The sequence below is a fragment of the Pantherophis guttatus genome, chromosome 1, assembly GCF_059756535.1.
Source record: "Pantherophis guttatus breed Tessera chromosome 1, ASM5975653v1, whole genome shotgun sequence".
Taxonomy (NCBI): Eukaryota; Metazoa; Chordata; class Lepidosauria; order Squamata; family Colubridae; genus Pantherophis; species Pantherophis guttatus.
This window is the reverse complement of record NC_142063.1, coordinates 155,777,174-155,795,016: the sequence shown is the minus strand read 5'-3', so window position 1 is coordinate 155,795,016 and position 17,843 is coordinate 155,777,174. Positions and strand designations below refer to the sequence as shown.

The window sequence follows — 17,843 nt, the reverse complement described above, 5'->3', positions numbered from 1 at the left end:
TACCAAGCTCCGCTTTCTTTCTTTCTTTTATTAGTGGCAAATGTATATATATTTAGTTTTGTGTTGTTTTGTTTTCCCCCCTTCGGCTTTAGCCAAAGAGCCTAGGTGTGCATAGAAAGAGCCCGCGCCCCTTTGTATATTATATTCTTGGGATCTCTTCAGTTTTCAAGTCTGATAGAGTCCTTTGCTTGGCAGATTAATGACGGCTCCGCGTTTCTTAAGGGACGCGCTGAATTAATTATTTCGCCCATCACGTGGTCAGGACTTGGAGAAAAATCTATTCTTATCATCTTCCTTCGCACTTCGAGAGGCTGTCTGCCGCGACTCTTCCAGAGCAAGATGATTTGGGTCTACATCGTTATATTTAACCCTCTCCTCCTCCTCCTCCTCCCCCGCCAACCCTCCCCCCTTCATTACACACACGCGCGCGTTAACACACACACACACACACACACATCAGGAAGAAGGCATGGAGAACATAGCCGTGGCGAGCAGCGCCAGGCGTCCCATTTATTGTGCGGGTGGAGAGACCCTTGTTCTCGGCGCTGCCTTCGAGCACCTCCGCCTTTTGGAAAGATGCTCAGGGCAACGGGAGAGGCGCGGCAGCCGAAAGCGAGAAAGGAGAAAACCCCTTTGGATAAAACGTCTCCTGGATGGTGATGGTTGTTGAGGGCAGGGAGGCCTTTCCACCCCCCCACCTCAGCCCCGAGACTGCGCCCTCACCCACTCCCGAATAATAGGGAGGTCAGACCACGATCCCCACCCCCCACTGGCTGGATCTTTGGGGTTTGGCCTCCAGCCTTGGCACTCTTCGGGAGAAGATAAGCCAACATGTGCGAGGCGGGCGAGGGCGGGCTTGGCTGGTGGAATCAAAATATCTCCGATATAAATACTGTAGCGCCATCGACCTCGTGGAAAGAGAAATGTTTGACTACGGACTGTCAGGGGTGTTTTATGGCGGAAGGGAGGAGGAGCTCTCCGAGAGAAACTGCTCCAGGAACTTTTTCAGCCCGTATTTACTACCTCGGTCACCCGGTTCCTGGCGTTGGCCACGGAAGGTCTGGCTTGCCCTTCTGTCTTCTCCCCTTCCCTCCTCCCTCTCCCCCCGGCGCCCTCCAGATGGGTTGGTTGAAAGGCCCATCAGCCACATGTCCAAAGGGCAGATATGAGGGCGATTTCAAACAGCTGAAGAAAGCCAAGCAGGCCAGCGCTCGGTTTTCCCGTTGACCTTCCTTCCTTCCTTCCTTTCCTTCCTTCCTTCCTTTCCTTCTTCCTTTTTTCCTTTCTTTTCCTTTCCTTCCTTCCGTCCTTTCCTTCCTTCCCTTCCTTCCTTCCTTCCTTCCTTCCTTCCTTCCTTCCTTCCTTCCTTCCTTCCCTCCCTCCCTCCCTTTGCAGGAAGGAAAGCAGTAGCAGCAGTCTGGCCTCAACTGCTTGCGGGTAAGGGGCTGCTCCAGACCCGCATTGCCAAAAGTGGAAGGAGCCAGGACAGAAACCCAAATGCAATTGAAGTGTCATTAACATTACATTAAATACATTTACTTCCCATGATTACTTCCCATGCATATACTAAGTTTCCCTTTGGGTCTCATTAACAATTACAACTGGGGAGAAATTTAGCAGAGACTCTATGGGCTGCGTCTAAATTTAGAAAGCGATATAGGCCTGAAGCCTTAGGTTGGGGGCCCTTGCAAAAAAAAAAAAAAAGGCCTGAGTACAAAAGGCCATTGGCCATTCTGGGGTTCATAGTGTCTTACTATGGCCTCAACACAGCCTTAGGTCACAAACAAGCAAGAATGGTCTCCATTATAGCCTGAGTGGACAATTCTAGTCAAAGGATACAAACACTTCATTTCGGCCCATGGCAATTGGATTTGAACTCCTTCTACAGGAATGTGGATTCTTGTCCAAGGTAACCTTGCTTAGAAAGGTGAAGGTATAAAAAAAAAGTGGAAAATAAAAAAATAAAGCAGCAAGGGAGGAGCAATTTCACTCAACTTTAAATTCTATTCTTTTTTTTCCCCCTCAACAGAGTTCGAGATTTAAATAGCCCAAATGTGCAGATAAAAGATTTCTGACCTTGGCATGTTTTTGATCCAGAAATAAATTTCATTCAAAATTTTGCCTTTTCTTGAATAAAAATTTAGGAACATGCATACCCTCTGCAAAACTCTAGAGGGTAAATTTGGAGGGTTGGGGGGGGGGGAAGAAGAGTGATTTGGAATTGAAATTATTTATTGAAATGAAGCCACCACTATTTTTTCTAGCCTGATTTTGCCCTGAAGAAACGGAAGAGGGTCTGACATGAGACTTGACTAGGTACAGCAAGTCGACTTTTAACCTCAACCCTGAGAACTGATTGATTGTGTGGTGCTGGGTTGGACAATACAGAAGTTAGAATATATTGGGAAATGAATAGGCTAATGTTCACCTTCAGCCTCCAGCTGCAATATTAATAATTTTAAAATTTACTGCAGTGGTTTACTTCATTGATACTATTATCCCAGCCAAAGGATCTAACATCCTTTAGAAAGGGGGGGGGGGAAAGGTTATGATTCGTAGCATCCTACTCTTCATCCCTCTAGCCTTGATTCAAATAGTCATTTCCCGAATTCAATGTTGTTGTTTTAACATGGGTTGATATGCGCACATGCAGACACAGACTTGCACCAGCAGATGGAAGCCATAATATAAACTGTATATGAAACTTCCCTCAGATTCTAATGCAGATGTTCTAAACACTTCTAAAAGGAGTTGGGATCAAATCACAACTTTCTCTGGAAAGGAAAACCCATTGGATTAAGAGGAGCCTGTGAAATAACAGTTTCAGGATCAGGGTTTAGGACAAGTAGACATACACAAAATGCCATTAAAAGGTCACTGGAAAAAAAATCTAAAAGTAAATAATACTAGTGAAAGTAAATAACATTGCAGAGTATTTTACAGCACTCTGAAAACTTCCCAGTTGTACAGTGGAAATAACTTTGGCTAAATGAGTAATTTCAACTAAACCAAGGAATATTTCAAAGTACCTTCTCTTTTTTTTTCCTCCTGACATAAGGAACTCTTGATACTGGCCATATCTGCTGGCGACTTCGCTCCACTGAACAGAGTGATTTACAACGTGATCCACGTTTACTCAGAAGGAAGTGGCTTTAGGTTCAGTAGAATTTATTCCCAGGCAAGCAGGAAGAGGACTGCAGCCACAAATTCAGCTATAATCCCAAGTATGTTTACTTAGAAGCAGCTGGTCCTGGAATCAGACTTATTTTTAAGTAACTATGGATAGAATTGAAACATTCCATGCAGAAGAACTTGGAATTCTGCAGACTGAAACCAAACCCTGTAAGGGAGAGTGCTTAAAGATGGAGACCTTTACATATTATCTGGGGAATATGACCTCCTAAAATCAGAGAGAGACGGGATTCTTAAGTAACAATCCCACTCACTCTTTTTCTGCTTGTTCCTCGAAACATTTTGTACTGAGGACACCATCTTGTCTTTTTTTTTAAAAAAAACCCCATACTTTGACAAGCATCCACCCTCCCTATCCTGGGCAAAAGTCTCTATGCAGAATATCAGCCTTTACATTTTGTATGTGTGCATCAAAACTGGGTATGCAAATGATGATACCAAAGCCGTTTGTATAAATAGTTGTTTATTCAGAGGCAGCAAAACATTGGCAAAGTCTAGTAAACAGAGATTGTTTGTTGGACAATGCAGTTGGACCCAAAGGCGATAGTCCTACGCATGACGAAGGAAAATGACTTCAACTTCCATTTGCTGGATGTACCATCCTAGCTTAACTCACAGCCAGAACTGTCTCCTTTGCTGCCTCCCTCCCAAAAACAGTGAAAAAGGATAGTAGGAAGTAAACAGTGGGCACCCACGTGCATTTTCATTCACATTTTTGACCAAATGTTTACAATGTGGAGCCATCAAATAGAAAAACCTTTGATACTCGGCCACTTTATCATTTCCTTTCAAGAGTGAGCTAACATACATACCACCAAGATTTAAGACTTTAAAAAAAAAAAAAAGCTCAAAGAGGATTCCCCTGCACTCAAACCCACTCTCTCAAGTCAACTTTAGTTTGAACTAAACATTTGTCAAGAAGACATTAACATTACAAAGGACTTGGGCCAGTTCTGTTTTCTTCACACCTTCTGCATCCTCTTCAATTCATGGGTTTGAGGAGGGATGAGCTATATAGTGGAGTAAAATTTGTCCCAACAGCAGTTCTCTTCAGAACATGTTTACTGGGAAATAGGTGTCATTGTGTGTGGGGAAAGGGGGGTGGGGGGACAGCGGCGGAGAGGGATTATAGCTTTCCTAGGGTGTTTAATTTTACAGCATTCCTCACCCTCATCCTGTTAGTGAACCAGGGTTTGCTAACTGGCCTTTGCTGTGCCCCAATCCCTGGAGTTCATTTCTGAAGAAATATGGTAGCATTAGGTTTTGGATCTGTGGTCCTAAACAGGATTAAGTTTTAAAAAATATAGCTTTACCAAAGAGGCGGGACTACAACTCCCCTGTTAAGTTGTTTGGAGGAGAAACAGTTTGTGCCCAAAAACATCAAAGAAATTTCCCTTGTTCTCGCCTTTCCCAGTTTTTCCTCCCAAGCAATCACATTGAAATATCTTACTAGGGAAATGACCCATTAGAATAAAGACTTCAGAAGAAGCAAGACTGAAAGACGTAGGCTGCTGAAGGCAGTGGGGACTTGCCTGCTAGTAAAGCAAGCTTGAGGCTGCCAAGGAACTGAAGCTGTCGGTTTCCTGCTCAGGCCAGAACAGGGCTGCGGTAGTGGTTCAAACCAGGCCCAGTGCAAACTCTCCCTACCTCTGGATTCAAACAATTGCGGGAGGAGAATTTTGAAAAAGACCCAGAGACAACCCACCCCAGTTAGCAGTTAGGTGGGTGCTTAAAAAAAAAAAAAGAACCTCAGAATTTAGACTTCGGGGGGGGGGGGTTTGAAGCAGTCTTGTGCTTTGCCAGGCGGCCAAAAAGGAAGGGGGACTCCCCCGTCCAAGAGGTTAAGGGTTTAGAGGTCATTCCTCCAGGCTGCAATACGGCTAATCGCATAGAAAATTTGTCCTCTGGATGAACCTGTTTCTACAGTTGAGCTGAACTTCAGTAAAAACAAAAAGGAAGAAAGAAAAAGGGAGCGAGAGCAAAGAAATACCTTTTGAGCCTCTCAACGTGGAGGCGTCCTCTTCCCCCTGAATGGACGGGGTGCTTTTTGTCATAGAGACAATGACACAAATAATGCCCAAATATCCATCTTTAATATCATGACGGGCACATATTCAACGGAAAAACCGGAACGAGCCAGCGCTGGAGGCTGAGCCTGAGACCAAGAGAAGGTTCAGCTCAAAAGGGGACAAAGAAAGGGCTCTGGCACCGAAAGGGAAAGAAAGGAAGAGCCTGCTAGGAGATTAATCCTAAATTTTTCCTATCCGCAAGCTTTATAAAATCCACTAACATTAAGTGTGGGTCTCTGAGATGTCCATTATTTAGGGAGGAAATGTCCTTTTCTTTCCCTTTTCCTATTATTATTTTTATTGTTTTCCTTTAAATCAAGGAACACGCCTAGAAATCAATCTGCCTGGAAAAAAAAAGAGATAGAAATGAGATGCCTGTAGGTTAGTGTGAGGTTCCTGAGTTCAAAACTTTTCCACCGATAGAATTTGAGATTGCATATTCCACTAAACCTACTGAATTTACTTGGAAATAAACATGCTTAAGCACAAATTGTAAATGTAAAGGAACTGTGAGTTTAATACTTGAACCCGGAACCTTTCTCCCTGCTTTTCCAACTGAAAATGGGCAGAAGGGACGCATTTGCTTTGTTCCTGTCACAAGATAAGGTTGGAAAAAATAAACTATTTTAAGAGGGGGGAAAAAACCTCCTTTATGTCATCACGGTGTGAGCTTAAATTCTTTTGGCCAAACCTATTTTTTTTTCAAAGAAGAAAAGAAAAGGAAAAAAACCCCCAAAGAGTACAAAAATCTTACTCATCTGTGCAAAAGACATGAATTTCTGCCAAAGTTTATCGTCACTTGTTCTTCTCTCAATAAGAGCTGCCTTTATGTTGAAAATCTGTTTAAAATATATCCAAGTTCTTGTATTTACATCTGAATCAAAAGAAAGCACTGATCTTTCCATCCAAACCATAGAATCTACCCCCTTCCCTGTTTTGTCCTTTTGTTTTTAATGCCAACACAATAAATTAAATCAAGAGGCTAGTAAAAAAAATAGTAATCTAGGATGAACATAAAATAAATTTGAGGGTCAGGAATCACGTGGAATATTTACTACACTGGTGAGGGGAGAGGCTTGGCTTTTGTGGTTGATTTAATCCACTTTCTCCCTCCTCCTCTCCTCTCCTCCTCCTCCTCTCTTGGATTAAAATACAAGCCATGAACAAAAGGGAACCCTTAGTCCATTTCAAATTTTAAAAGATCCCAGTTCTTTCTCATCTCATCTGAAAAAAAAAAAACTATGTACAGAAACACCTGAAAGGAAAGCAGCAAAGGAAATCAGTTTTTCAAAAGCAAAATCCAAGAAGCGGGGCGTGGGAGGGAGAGTAAGATTTGTTTTTAATCTCTGTTGATATTTTTGGTTTGATTCTTTTTTTTTCTCTTTTTCTAACTAACAAATAAATACACAGGCTAATAACAATATCACCAACACATGAAAATAACCCGTTTCACTTCATTGTTTAAAGACTTTCCTGAAAAGGTGGAGGAATTGGGTAAGCTTTTAATTTAAGGTTGTTTATTGGAAAGTACTCAAAGACATAGAAAGAGAATGTTTGCCTGTTTTCAAGGCAAAGGTCAGTTTTGGATGTGCCCTGCTCTACAACCTGGAATGATGGAAACCAAGCAAAAACAGCTAATCTCAAAACACCCAAACCCTTCCTGGCAGATTATAAGGGCAATCCCAAATAGTTTGTCTGCAATAGCGCCTGACTGTGTGCTGCCAGGGGAATTTCATTTAAAAATATTAATTTGATTCATTTATGTTTTCCATATATATATAGAGAGAGAGACAGATAGATATACAGTATATCACTTTCTCACCACCTGGAAGCAGAATTTGTTTGTTTGAATGTTTAGGTTGACTTCCTTCACTCCTGTGGTCCCCGTAACATTTGTCTCCACTGTCTTAGAAAACAGGAGGCGACCCATTGGAAAGTTGTCAAGGGTTACACCTTGCTTTCCCTTTCACCAGGATGAGTATCGGTGTCACTATGTGCTTGTATTGGACTGCCTGCATTCTGGGCAGCCTAATTCGGAGGAAGAAAAAAAAAACCCTGGGGGAAAAAAAAAGAAGGGGCTTGTTTCCAAGTTTCCTATAAAGTGGTCAAATCCGTTTGGTGTTCCTTGGAAACAGTTTGTAAGTGTTGGCTGGAGGCGGAGGACGAACTGGATGTGCGGCCTTTGGTGTTGGGGAGTTTGTGGTCTTTTTTCCACTTCATCCTTCGGTTCTGAAACCAGATCTTAATTTGCCGCTCGGAAAGACACAACGTATGGGCGATTTCAATTCGGCGGCGCCTGGTCAAGTACCGGTTAAAGTGAAATTCCTTTTCCAGTTCAAGGACTTGCTGCCTGGTATAAGCTGTGCGGGAGCGCTTTGGTTCTCCTCCTGTGTAGTTTGGATTTACTGAGAGGAAGGGGGGGAAAAAATCAAAGGAAGTTGTTAACACCCTTCCTGCCCCAAATAATATCTGTAAGTCAATTTATGTATTTTTTTTTTCCTCATTAGACTTGCCAAGGCTAAATAAACTCCACTTCAAACTCTTCTACATTGGCTATTACTAGCAAGTGGGCTTTTCATTCATTCATTGGTTTCCTTTCTCAGCCAAAGAGTGGACTTCAGAAATCCTAGCACCCTTTGTGAAAGAGAATCTCCTTCTGCCTCAGGGCACATGGCCAAGAGGCCTATTTCATCCAAGCCCCAAACATTTATGGCAAGAGTAGTGGGCAACCTCGATTTCCCCCTAACTTTCTCCTGGTAGAACCTGGAAAGGCCTTTGGAGGAGGGAGAGAGAGAGAGAAGAAGAAGGGGGGGGAAAGAGAGAGAGAGAGGCGTGGAGGAGGAGAGATGGAGAAAAGAAAAGGAGGCTTACCAGAGTTAACGTGGACTTTCTTCATCCAGGGATACACCACGGCTGGCTGCTTGGCGGCTGCTGCTGCTGCTGCTGCAGATGCGGGTGACCCGTTGGGGCTTTTGAGATTTGGGTGCTGGCTGCAAGTCCTGGGGGCAGCAGGCACGGGGGGCGGGGGGCAGTGCTCCCCTTGCCCGGGAAAAGGGCCCGTCAGGCCGGATTGCTCCTGCCCGTGACCCCGCGCTTGCACCGCCGAGCCTTGGGCATTGCCGCAGCTGTAGGACTGCTGCCCGCTGTAGTTTGGCCGCGCGTAGAGTCCCTGGTGCTGGAAATCCGAGTCTTGCGAGGCGCCGTAGTAATCCGAGCCTTGCTCGGCTAGGTAGTTGTTCTGCAAATACTCCTCGCAAGGGGGGAATTTGGGGTCCACGTACTTCGAGTTCACCATATACGAACTCATGGCCATTAATTTCGGAAGATAGAAAATACTAATTTTTTTTTTTCTCGCGCTGTCTTTTTTTTTTGGCCCCCCTTCCAGAGAGCCCTCCTACTTGCTGTCAACTGAATAAAGTTAGGCGTCCACGTGACCGGCTGAGCCAATCGGGAGACGCGGGGCTTTTATCCCCGGGATTTGTGTGTGTACGCCACAATTTCCTCAAATTTCACTAAATAATCGAGCGGGGAATCAAGGGGGACCCGCGTGTTCTCCCATGCGTGTGCCTGGCTTCCCGCCCGCCCCCGCACATGTTTACAAAGGCGATGCGACTCCGTAAAAAAAAAAAAAAAGCCCCATTCCTCCAGCGAGGGTCCCCCCCCCCGGGCAGTGTGGCCAACCTCCCTCCATCTGCCCCCTTTTCTCCCCTCTCCGCCCGCAGGCTCCCCCAGGTGCCTTTTGTCTCTCCCGCCTTGCCTAACCTTGGGATGCCCTTCCCTGCCTTTGACAAGGTAAGGCGCCGCGGGAAAGGCTCGTTTTAGTTTGGCGGGGGGGGGGCAAGTCAAATGGAAACGAGGCAGGGCGAGCGAGCACCGGAATATCAGGGAAAGGGCAGGAAACCAGGAGCCAGCAGCATCAAACGCCCGAGCAACCCCGCCTACAATGGACCTGGTTCGCCTTTGTGGCCGGGGGTCAATCCAAAGTTACCCCTCGTCTAGATGGGGCGCGGCGTGCAATTAGGCAATGAGTAACTCGCTTCGGAGTCCTTGTGTGTCCCCCGCCTCGCCAGCGTAAAAATCGGTTTGGGTCAAAATGCAACACAAATCGGATAGCCCAGGAAACTATTGGGAAAGTTTGGAAGTTCAATTCTTTTTTTTTTCTCTCTCTCTCTCTCTCCCTCTTTTTTTTTCCTTTCTTTTCTTGGTAAAAGCAATCAGACACGAAAGAGAAACAAAAGCAAACCCACGTTAAAAAAAAACACCTCTATCTACTCATCAGCTCGTTTGCACACGACATTTCTGCCACAAAGATAGGAATGCTTTCCGAGACACCCGATATTAGTTTGGAAAGAAGGCACGTTAAATGAAGAGAAAAGAAAAAGAAAAAGTAAACAAAACCCTCCGCCAATATCAAGATTTTATTCACCTTTCACAAACGGCCGCTGATATCGAAAGAGAAGGTTTTCAACCAGCCGATTAGCCTTTTTCCAGGTTCTTTGTACTGTGGGTGTGAGCATGTTTAAGATGGGATGTGCTGCCAAAGGACAATTAAAATGTGACGAAGACCGTGACTCCTATTCTAGCGTGAAGGCAGGGCATCTTTGCAGGTCTTCTCCCTTTAAGTCGCCTAACCATGAGCAGAAAAGTGAAGTTTTTGCATCGACCATATATTCCCCTAGAATCGAATCTGTGACTACGTAAACACCACACAAATTCGGTTCTACAGGGTATATATAGACAACGTAACAACATTCTGGTCTCCTTTTCTGAAAGGCAGCCACACTGTCCTGTTTCCAGCCCTTTGACTTTCATCCAAGGAATACACACACTGGGCTCTGTTGGGGGAAAGACCTGGCGTCATGGGTATGAAGGGAAGGATATGTATAATTTCATAGAAAAACGAATAAACAACAACAACAAAAGCACAATTGGTGTGACAAGGAACAGCGAGCAGGACATCCAGATTTCTAAATTTACAGAGCTGACCCGGTCTAACAGAACCGAGAATCTAGATACCTTCACATTTGAATCGGGAAATGATTTGACAAGTTAAGGTCCTCTTTGTAAAAAAGAGGAAGGTATCCAAACTAATACATAAATCGTCTTTCATCACCAAAGAAAAGATGTTGTGCAAATGGAGAATCTCTTATAAGAAAAAGATATTTAGCTTTGTTTTTAATAACGTAAGAGGAAAAAAAGGCTCATTTTAAAGATTCCATTGGTCTCTTAAAAGCAGAGAGGATCTGTTTAAAATAGATATATACTTATATAGGCAACAAAAGCCCTGTCCTCTGGTTTTCAGACAGTTGCATTTATGCGAAGGGCAGGGCCGGAGGTCACCCTAAATCATTTACAAACATATCCCAGCATTTCATTATTTCTAGTTTGTCGACAGCAGCACACTTGAGTCCAAAAGTTCATGCATTGTGGCTGACCCATTTCTAAGTGCCCTCTTGTGCTCATCTCCCTTTAGTTCTCTGGTTTGGCTATTCAAAAATAATATAAAATAAAACAAATATCAGGATATGTAGGTGTATCTTTGAACAGTAAGCTTAAAGGACTGCTCTGTTTGTTTTCTTTTGTTGAATTGTGAGGCAGAGCGCTTTTTACATCGAAAAGTGATTATCTCTCCGTGGAAACAGAATCGAATTGGATCTCTTAACATATTTCTGAGTCCAATTCTTTTCCAGAGTTGGCTGAAAATGCATTTTAGAGGAAAATCAGTGACTCCTACTACCCCTACCTCTTTTTGCCTATTCAGTTAAAAAATAATGAAATGTACTCAAGTAGTCAATTCTTTGCACGTTATATGTGTGTGTGGTTTGAAAGACAACACCTTGGAAGGATCAGGTAGAAATCACTGAAAGAAGCAAAAAAAAAAAGAAATCGCCCCAATATTTCGTGCAATGGCACAGATTTTCATATTTGTTAGACGCTGTGACCTGCGTTTCACCTTATTGCACGACTTGCTCAGACAGGTCAAAGCCAAAGAGTTATTGATGGACAAAAGCGTTAAATATTCACCTCCTGCTCAACTGCCCATACAAACTCTTTTGATCCATCAGGCCTTTTTGTATGCTGGTTCATAATCAGTATGCTAAGACTAAGTTTAAGAAAGACTTTTTTTTGAAGAAGAGGAAGGAAAGACAGAATGAAAGGGAGGGTTTTTTAAAAAAAAAATTAAAGAGTTATAGGGCTAGAAAACTGACCCCCAAAATAGGGAGGTTTTATCTACGGAAGAAAATGCAATAAAAGGCTTTATTAGTGGTTTAGAGCTCTCAAAGTAATCCACAAACGTAAAGATACACAATACATCAGTTTGGATTTTAAGAGCAGTAAGGTAAGTTTTTAAAAATCAAGAACGTGTGTGTGAAAGGGAAAGTCATAGACAGTCACTTCAAAGAATGATGTTTAGAAGCTGATCATTATAATGAGCTAATGTTTTTTTTCCAAATTAAAAAAACCCCTACAATGCATTGTAATTCTCAGTAGTTCAATTAACAGATTAACTCATTATATCTCAAACCCCTGCAATATTTAAGCAACCTCCACCTTGGTTTCCTTTCTACTCACCTTCCCCCCCCCCACCTTTCTCTTTATTTTGACCTCACTTTTTTCTCTCCCCCCCTCTCTCTCTCCTTTATTTTTTGAAACAGATCCATCTTTTTCTCCTATTCTTTGTTCCTCCACACTGAATGACAATTAACCATTTTTTTTCTAAATTCATCCACCAATAATATCACCTTTCCTCTTATAATCCATCATCCTATTGCAAAAACACTTCATTTCATCGAGTTATCATTTAATTTCAATATTTTAGATTGCATTACATCATCGTGCTTCTGATTCTAAGCATAGCGTCTAAGCATAGATGTTTTCACTGAAACCAATGGGCCTTATTTCCAGATATACTCTTTCAAGCTAAAGAAATATTCCCAGGTATCTTTAGAGCCGGTTATTTCCTTAGACAACCCCAAAGGCTGAGTACAATGTATTTTGAAGTCAACGAACAGCCCAGGTTTGCAAAGGGAGACACTATATAGCTTGAGCCAGTTAAAATGCTAATCCTGATCATTAGCTGGAAAATATTGATGAGAGGCAGATTATGACACTTTACACCTGTGAAGCCCTGAAAATTACCTCCCTAGAAACTGTGATCAGCATTTGCAGTGATCTATCATCATAGCGATGGAAAAGGATGGAAGAAAGCTAAACTGTTCCCCCCACCCTTCCACCCCAAAACTCTCAAGTACAAGTAACTTTAGAGAGGCATTTCATGAGCACAGCAAAGGTGAATTCACTCTCTTTTTGTATCAGCAAAAATGTACAAAGCAATATTTGGAAACCCAACAGGTTTAGCAAAAAAGGAAGAGTTCACACTTACTGGAGCTGTCTTTCCATTGTCCCGAACCTGTTGTAATTAAAAAGAGAGAAAGAAAAGAAGGTGAAGAAATCCTCTTGAATACAGTTGAATTGTGCTGTATTTCATCCCTGCTTTTGTTATTGACGATTTAGAAAAATTTAATAGCTTACAACTCTCCAAGAAGTATTCTTGAACAATGTTGAGATCACAGGGACAAGAAATTAGCACACCTTGTGCTTTATCCTGGTTTTTTTTTTCCAAAAGGCATATATAGGATAGCCAAATGATTTTTAAAAATAATAAATAAAACAAAACACATCTCTAAAATTCAGTGAGAATAAAAACAGTCCTGCTTTCTTTCCAAGGAGCACAGGGCAACCCTCCTTAAAACCATTACAATGGTAGAGAATTCCTGAAGACCCACAGCCATTTTATTCTCATATTCTGGCAATCTGTAAATCCTCACTGGAAAGAATGTTATTCACATAAGTTAAAGCAAGATGTTTATTTAACCGCATAATCGTTCTTGTCTTTCATCAATTCTATGTTATCTCCCACTCATTATTTAGAAACAATGCATCAAAAAATGAACAAATCATTTTTCTTTTCTTTTTTTTTTTTAAAAAATCCCTTTATAACTTTTCATCCTTTTGTTTGTATTTTTCCTGACGAGGGTTATAAAAACACAGAGACAAATTTAAGTGGGTAAATCATAATTGCGTAGCAGGAACTTTTTTTTTTAATCTCAAGGGATTTTCTCTCTCTTCCCACTCCTCCGGTTTACTTCTAGATAACAAACAGGCCAGCTTCTTGAATTGATGAAAATAAAAGAGCTGGTAATTCTCCATTAGCTTTGTCCAACGAAAGCAACAACAACAACAACAAGAGTAAAAGAAGCAATAAAAATCGCTCGAAGGTGAGCCATCCATTAAACTGTCTCTAGTTTTTAACGGGAACAAATCTGATCCCATCACTTCTTCGTGATTCTTGTATTCTACAATTTCAGCGGATAGACCTGCCCGCATCCAAACGCCCGGCTCCCAGGCAAAAATCGTTTTTCTATCTAAGGGGCAATAAGAAGAGACTTACTGTAAGCTTTCCCTGAGGGAAAAGGAATGGAGAAAAGGGGACTCCTTGGAGTTCAGTTTCAGCCAGAGGACTCCTGCTTAAACACTCTTTCTGTCACTGCTTCCAGAAACGAAAGCATCTGCACTTGTATGCTCTTAAACTAATTTATGGTGGGAATTATATTTTGGCTTGTCAACTCTCAGGCCATAAAACAAAGTTTATTGGAATCACGTGCTTCGAAAGAGCCACTTAGGACTTATCTCGACGGAACAATAAATAACCTCCAGCTTTAAACTTTTATTCACTTAAATAAAAGAGAGCCCACAAGAAGAAGGAGAAAAAGATCAAGAGACGAAGGAGGGAGGGAGGGAGGGAAGGAGGGACAGAATGGGTCGGTCGAAATTTAAATGGTTCAAAAGAGCAAAAAGGATGGCCCGGGTAGGTTTGTGTACATGTATGTGTATGCGCAGTAGGCAGCTGTTTAAGCCAGGATTTTAAAATAATCGTTTGGCAGCCAAATTGGTGGGTTGTCTAGTTTTTGAGGAGAAAGAACATGTGAATTCCGTTGCGAAGTGAGTACCGATTCAAAGTTTATTTGGATGAATATGCTTGGAAGGGAAATGGGAGGAGGGAGGGAGGGAGTGGGGGGGGGAGAGGGAATTCTATAAATCCATCCCATTTGTAAAACCCTCCCCTCCCACTCTCTACCTACAACCATCCCATCTAGACTCTTCAGCTCAAGGCTTCCATTCACATATTATGGCGCAGGGGAATCATTTTCATTTTTTTTTTTTCATTTTATTAAATCATCCCATCAAGGCTCATGAATTTATTTAAAAATGTAATGCTGGGCTCAGAAATGGTTCCTGTTCTTTCATCCAGGGTCATGAGGTTTTCTGCCTGCTAAGCAACTACCAGAAGTGACTCTCTTGGAAGAAGAAGAAAGGAAGAGTTGGGCTTGAAAGCTGCAAAACCTGAGGCAGTATATTTCTGAATTGGGGGCTGGGGATGGGTTTAGACAAATTGAAAAGACCACCATTCCGGGGCTTCTTCCATGGGATGTGTGGTTCTCAGAGGCAGAAAGCTGGATGAACTGTTCTGAGTTTCTCCCTGGGGCTTTTTGGCAGCTGTCATCACTATCAGAACAGGAGGGAAACCCATGCAAGATTGGTTTAAAAAAAAACCAAAGAAAAGAAAAAGTGTCAGAACTGTTTCCATCTCCTTCCTCTGCCAGAAAACCTGAAGAGCTGGTGCTTTGGGGACGGGTGTAAAACAATAAAAAGTCTAGTGGGGAGGAAAAGTGGGAAGGTGTTGGAAGAAATGGATGTTGGCAGTAAAAACCAAAGTGAATTTTAAAGGAAAGGAGTTCTAGAGCACAGGAAGTTACAGGTCCTTCAGAAAGACCTGCTTTGGCAGGAAAAGCTTCATATCTTCCTTTATAGGTGTATCATTAAAAAAAAAAAGAAACAAATTCTCCAGCTGGATAAGGCAATATTTGTGGGCGGAATAAGGATAATAATCGTGTCCCAAAATGAAACAGGACAGGACAATTATGCTTTGACACTGGAAAAGGAGTAGGCCAAAAAGAGTTGATTGGAGATGGCTTCCAGGGGCCTCCTCTTCCCACTGTTGCCTTGTGAACTCATCACAAGATCCCAACATTAGAATTGGTACAACCCCTACCTCCTAATGCCCCCCCTCAATAGGCTTTTAGTTCTGCAGGAGGTATTCTGCATCATTAAGGGGAGCACAAAGTTGATGACCCCTTCAAGACCCTATTATTATTATTATTATTATTATTATTATTATTATTATTATTATTATTATTATTATTATTATTATTATTATTATTTTAATAAACTTTTTAAAAAAGATTGACCTGGCCAGCATTGGCATGGGGAACCCTTCAAAAGTGTGTAGTCATTTCTTTAATCTTCCCCACCTGCCATTCCTCATATATATGGGACTATGGTTCTTACCATCCCTGACTTCTGGTTAAATTGTTGAGTAGTAGTCCAATATATTTGAAAAGACCCTGTTTAGACTTCAGCTCTCTTGAAAAAAGTAGATTTCCATGGGGAAAGGACTCCTTTCTTGCAGGGCTTCCAAAATGAATAGATCTAAAATTAATCATGCATTTCAGTCGGTCTATTTTAAGAATGACTTAGTCTGAATACTATGATGCATAGAACCTACGTTTACCTCTGGTTCCAACTGTATTCCAATTTATTCCATTCCATTCTAATGTTTCAGTCTTCTGGGAACAAAAAAAGTTCACAGCCCCATCTGTTAAGTCCAATTTTATTTTATGAGATATCTTAAGGAACAGCATGAAACAAATGGTCAGAATTTGGAAAAAGTAGAGATTCCCATGGTATTATGAAGTATTGCTCCAGTAATGTAATTTTTAGTAATAAGATGATACCAGCCAAAAAGAAAAATCCATTTTGATTTTTAAGGAAATAAGACTCCAATAATGCCTACCTGAAAATGTGAAACAAATCTTTCATTATAACCAGGATGCAAAGCAATCTGCATGGCTCGTATTCAGATCAAAACTCTTATCCCAAAATTATGTAATGAAATAGGCTGATAGCAATAAATCCATTCAGTCAATAAACTGTAGAAAGTTGGTTAGGTGACCTCAGGCCAACTGCCTTTGTTTCAGCCCAGTGCACTAATCCTCCCAGCCCAACCCACCAGGGTAGCTGTTGTGGGAAAAATAGGAGGTAGGAACATATAAAAAGGTGGGATAAAAAACTAGTAATAATAATCTGTACCATTACTTAAGCATGATCAGATTTAGGTAAATCAAGTGGGCTCTTATTGGATGAAATCTATATTTAGTTGTGCTTACTTAATAATTCAAGTGGCTAAGTCAAACAAACTTTTTAAAGAAAATAAATGGAATTGAAGCTACACCTGTTTATACCCAAGGACTCCAGATGAAGTTTTATGGAAAGGTTTATTGTGGTCTGTGTTCCCATCCTCATCCAAACCTTTCCAGAAATTATAATAATTATAATTCATTATAATAAACCTGGTAACTTTTTCAAATGTTTAAATACTTAAAACTAAAACAAACTGATGATGGAGAACACTCTTTCTCCAATCTCAGCCTGCCATTCATTCTCTGTTTCTATCTCTCTTTCCCTTTCTCTATTGTTAGATGGAAGGAAGGCTCAAGAAAAGGATGTCTTCTGTACCCAATGTATGCCTACCATCTGGAATGAAATCCCTGTAAGGTTTACTTACTCCTGCAGAAGGGGATGGAAATGAAGACCATTGGATCTATCAAAGCGAATGGGACTTGCTTCCAAATAACGGAGATAGAAGAATATAGGTTTCAAAATTTGTCTGCTTGGAGTTTAGGGAAATACCATGGCAGGGAGATTGGCTTCCCATCTGTATTTTGTCAATATTTTAGTACTGCCTTCAGCTCTGCTGTAACCCAAGATATTTGGAGGATACTCCATTAACACAAAAATTCAAAAAGCAAAGAGCCAAATGAAATGAAAACAACAGAGTTGAATTTGATCTCACATAAAGTTAAGCCACTGAAGTCAATGTCTCTTCAGTTGATCTCTTGGATGAGGCTAGGTAAAATCCTAAGATTTACACTACTTTGATACCGCTGACTTCAATAAGATTTATCCTAATTCTTGGAACACTTTCCCAGCTTGAATCCTGCAAGTGGAGTTTACACACCCTCTCACTATGGACAAGACCTCAGACTGGGAGATCACATGGCTTTTGTGTTCCTTGATTCCATAACACAGACTATTGTGGTCACATCATTTTCTTAATGTGGAAAAACTGGTTCTTATATTTCAGTAAACTGGGATACAGGAACATTTCTACTGCAGGCTCCAAAATCCCTTTCATGGGGACTTTGAGGTAGGATTTCTTGACATTCTTAGGGAGGAAAGACATCAAAGCTTCAGTGTAAATCCCAAATAGGTTCAGTTCAGTTCAGAATACAAAGCAAGTCTACAAACCTTATTTTCAGGAGAGAAACAGAAGTTGAAAAGTGGATTTGTGACCTTTCAATCATTGCTCCTCCAGTCTCTTAAATACAGTCTTTGGGCACCAAAAAATTAATGATGTGCCTTAATAAAATGGCAAACCTAGCTATTTATCACCTCAAATGC

The 17,843-nt window shown here is 41.6% G+C and overlaps 2 protein-coding genes across 6 annotated transcripts in view; both read right to left on the bottom strand.

Annotated features, from left to right (window-relative positions):
* HOXD3 (homeobox D3) overlaps positions 1-17,843 on the bottom strand; it is a 55,697-nt gene that overhangs the window by 21,089 nt on the left and 16,765 nt on the right. For 2 of the 5 annotated variants that reach the window (XM_034427984.3, XM_034427991.3), the window contains exon 2: positions 12,646-12,672. The gene's annotated coding sequence lies outside the window, so the exon portion shown is untranslated. Of the gene's footprint in view, positions 1-3; positions 359-9,687; positions 9,820-12,645; positions 12,673-13,713; positions 13,839-17,843 lie in introns of those variants that run through there. The other 3 variants (XM_034427998.3, XM_034427974.2, XM_034428029.3) reach the window with 3 other exon arrangements.
* On the bottom strand, positions 3,639-9,692 carry HOXD4 (homeobox D4). Its single transcript, XM_034428123.3, has 2 exons — positions 8,133-9,692; positions 3,639-7,666 (listed from the first exon to the last, which is right to left on the bottom strand). Exons 1-2 carry the CDS (start codon positions 8,572-8,574, stop codon positions 7,356-7,358), a joined length of 753 nt encoding a protein of 250 aa, XP_034284014.1. The 5' UTR covers positions 8,575-9,692; the 3' UTR covers positions 3,639-7,355.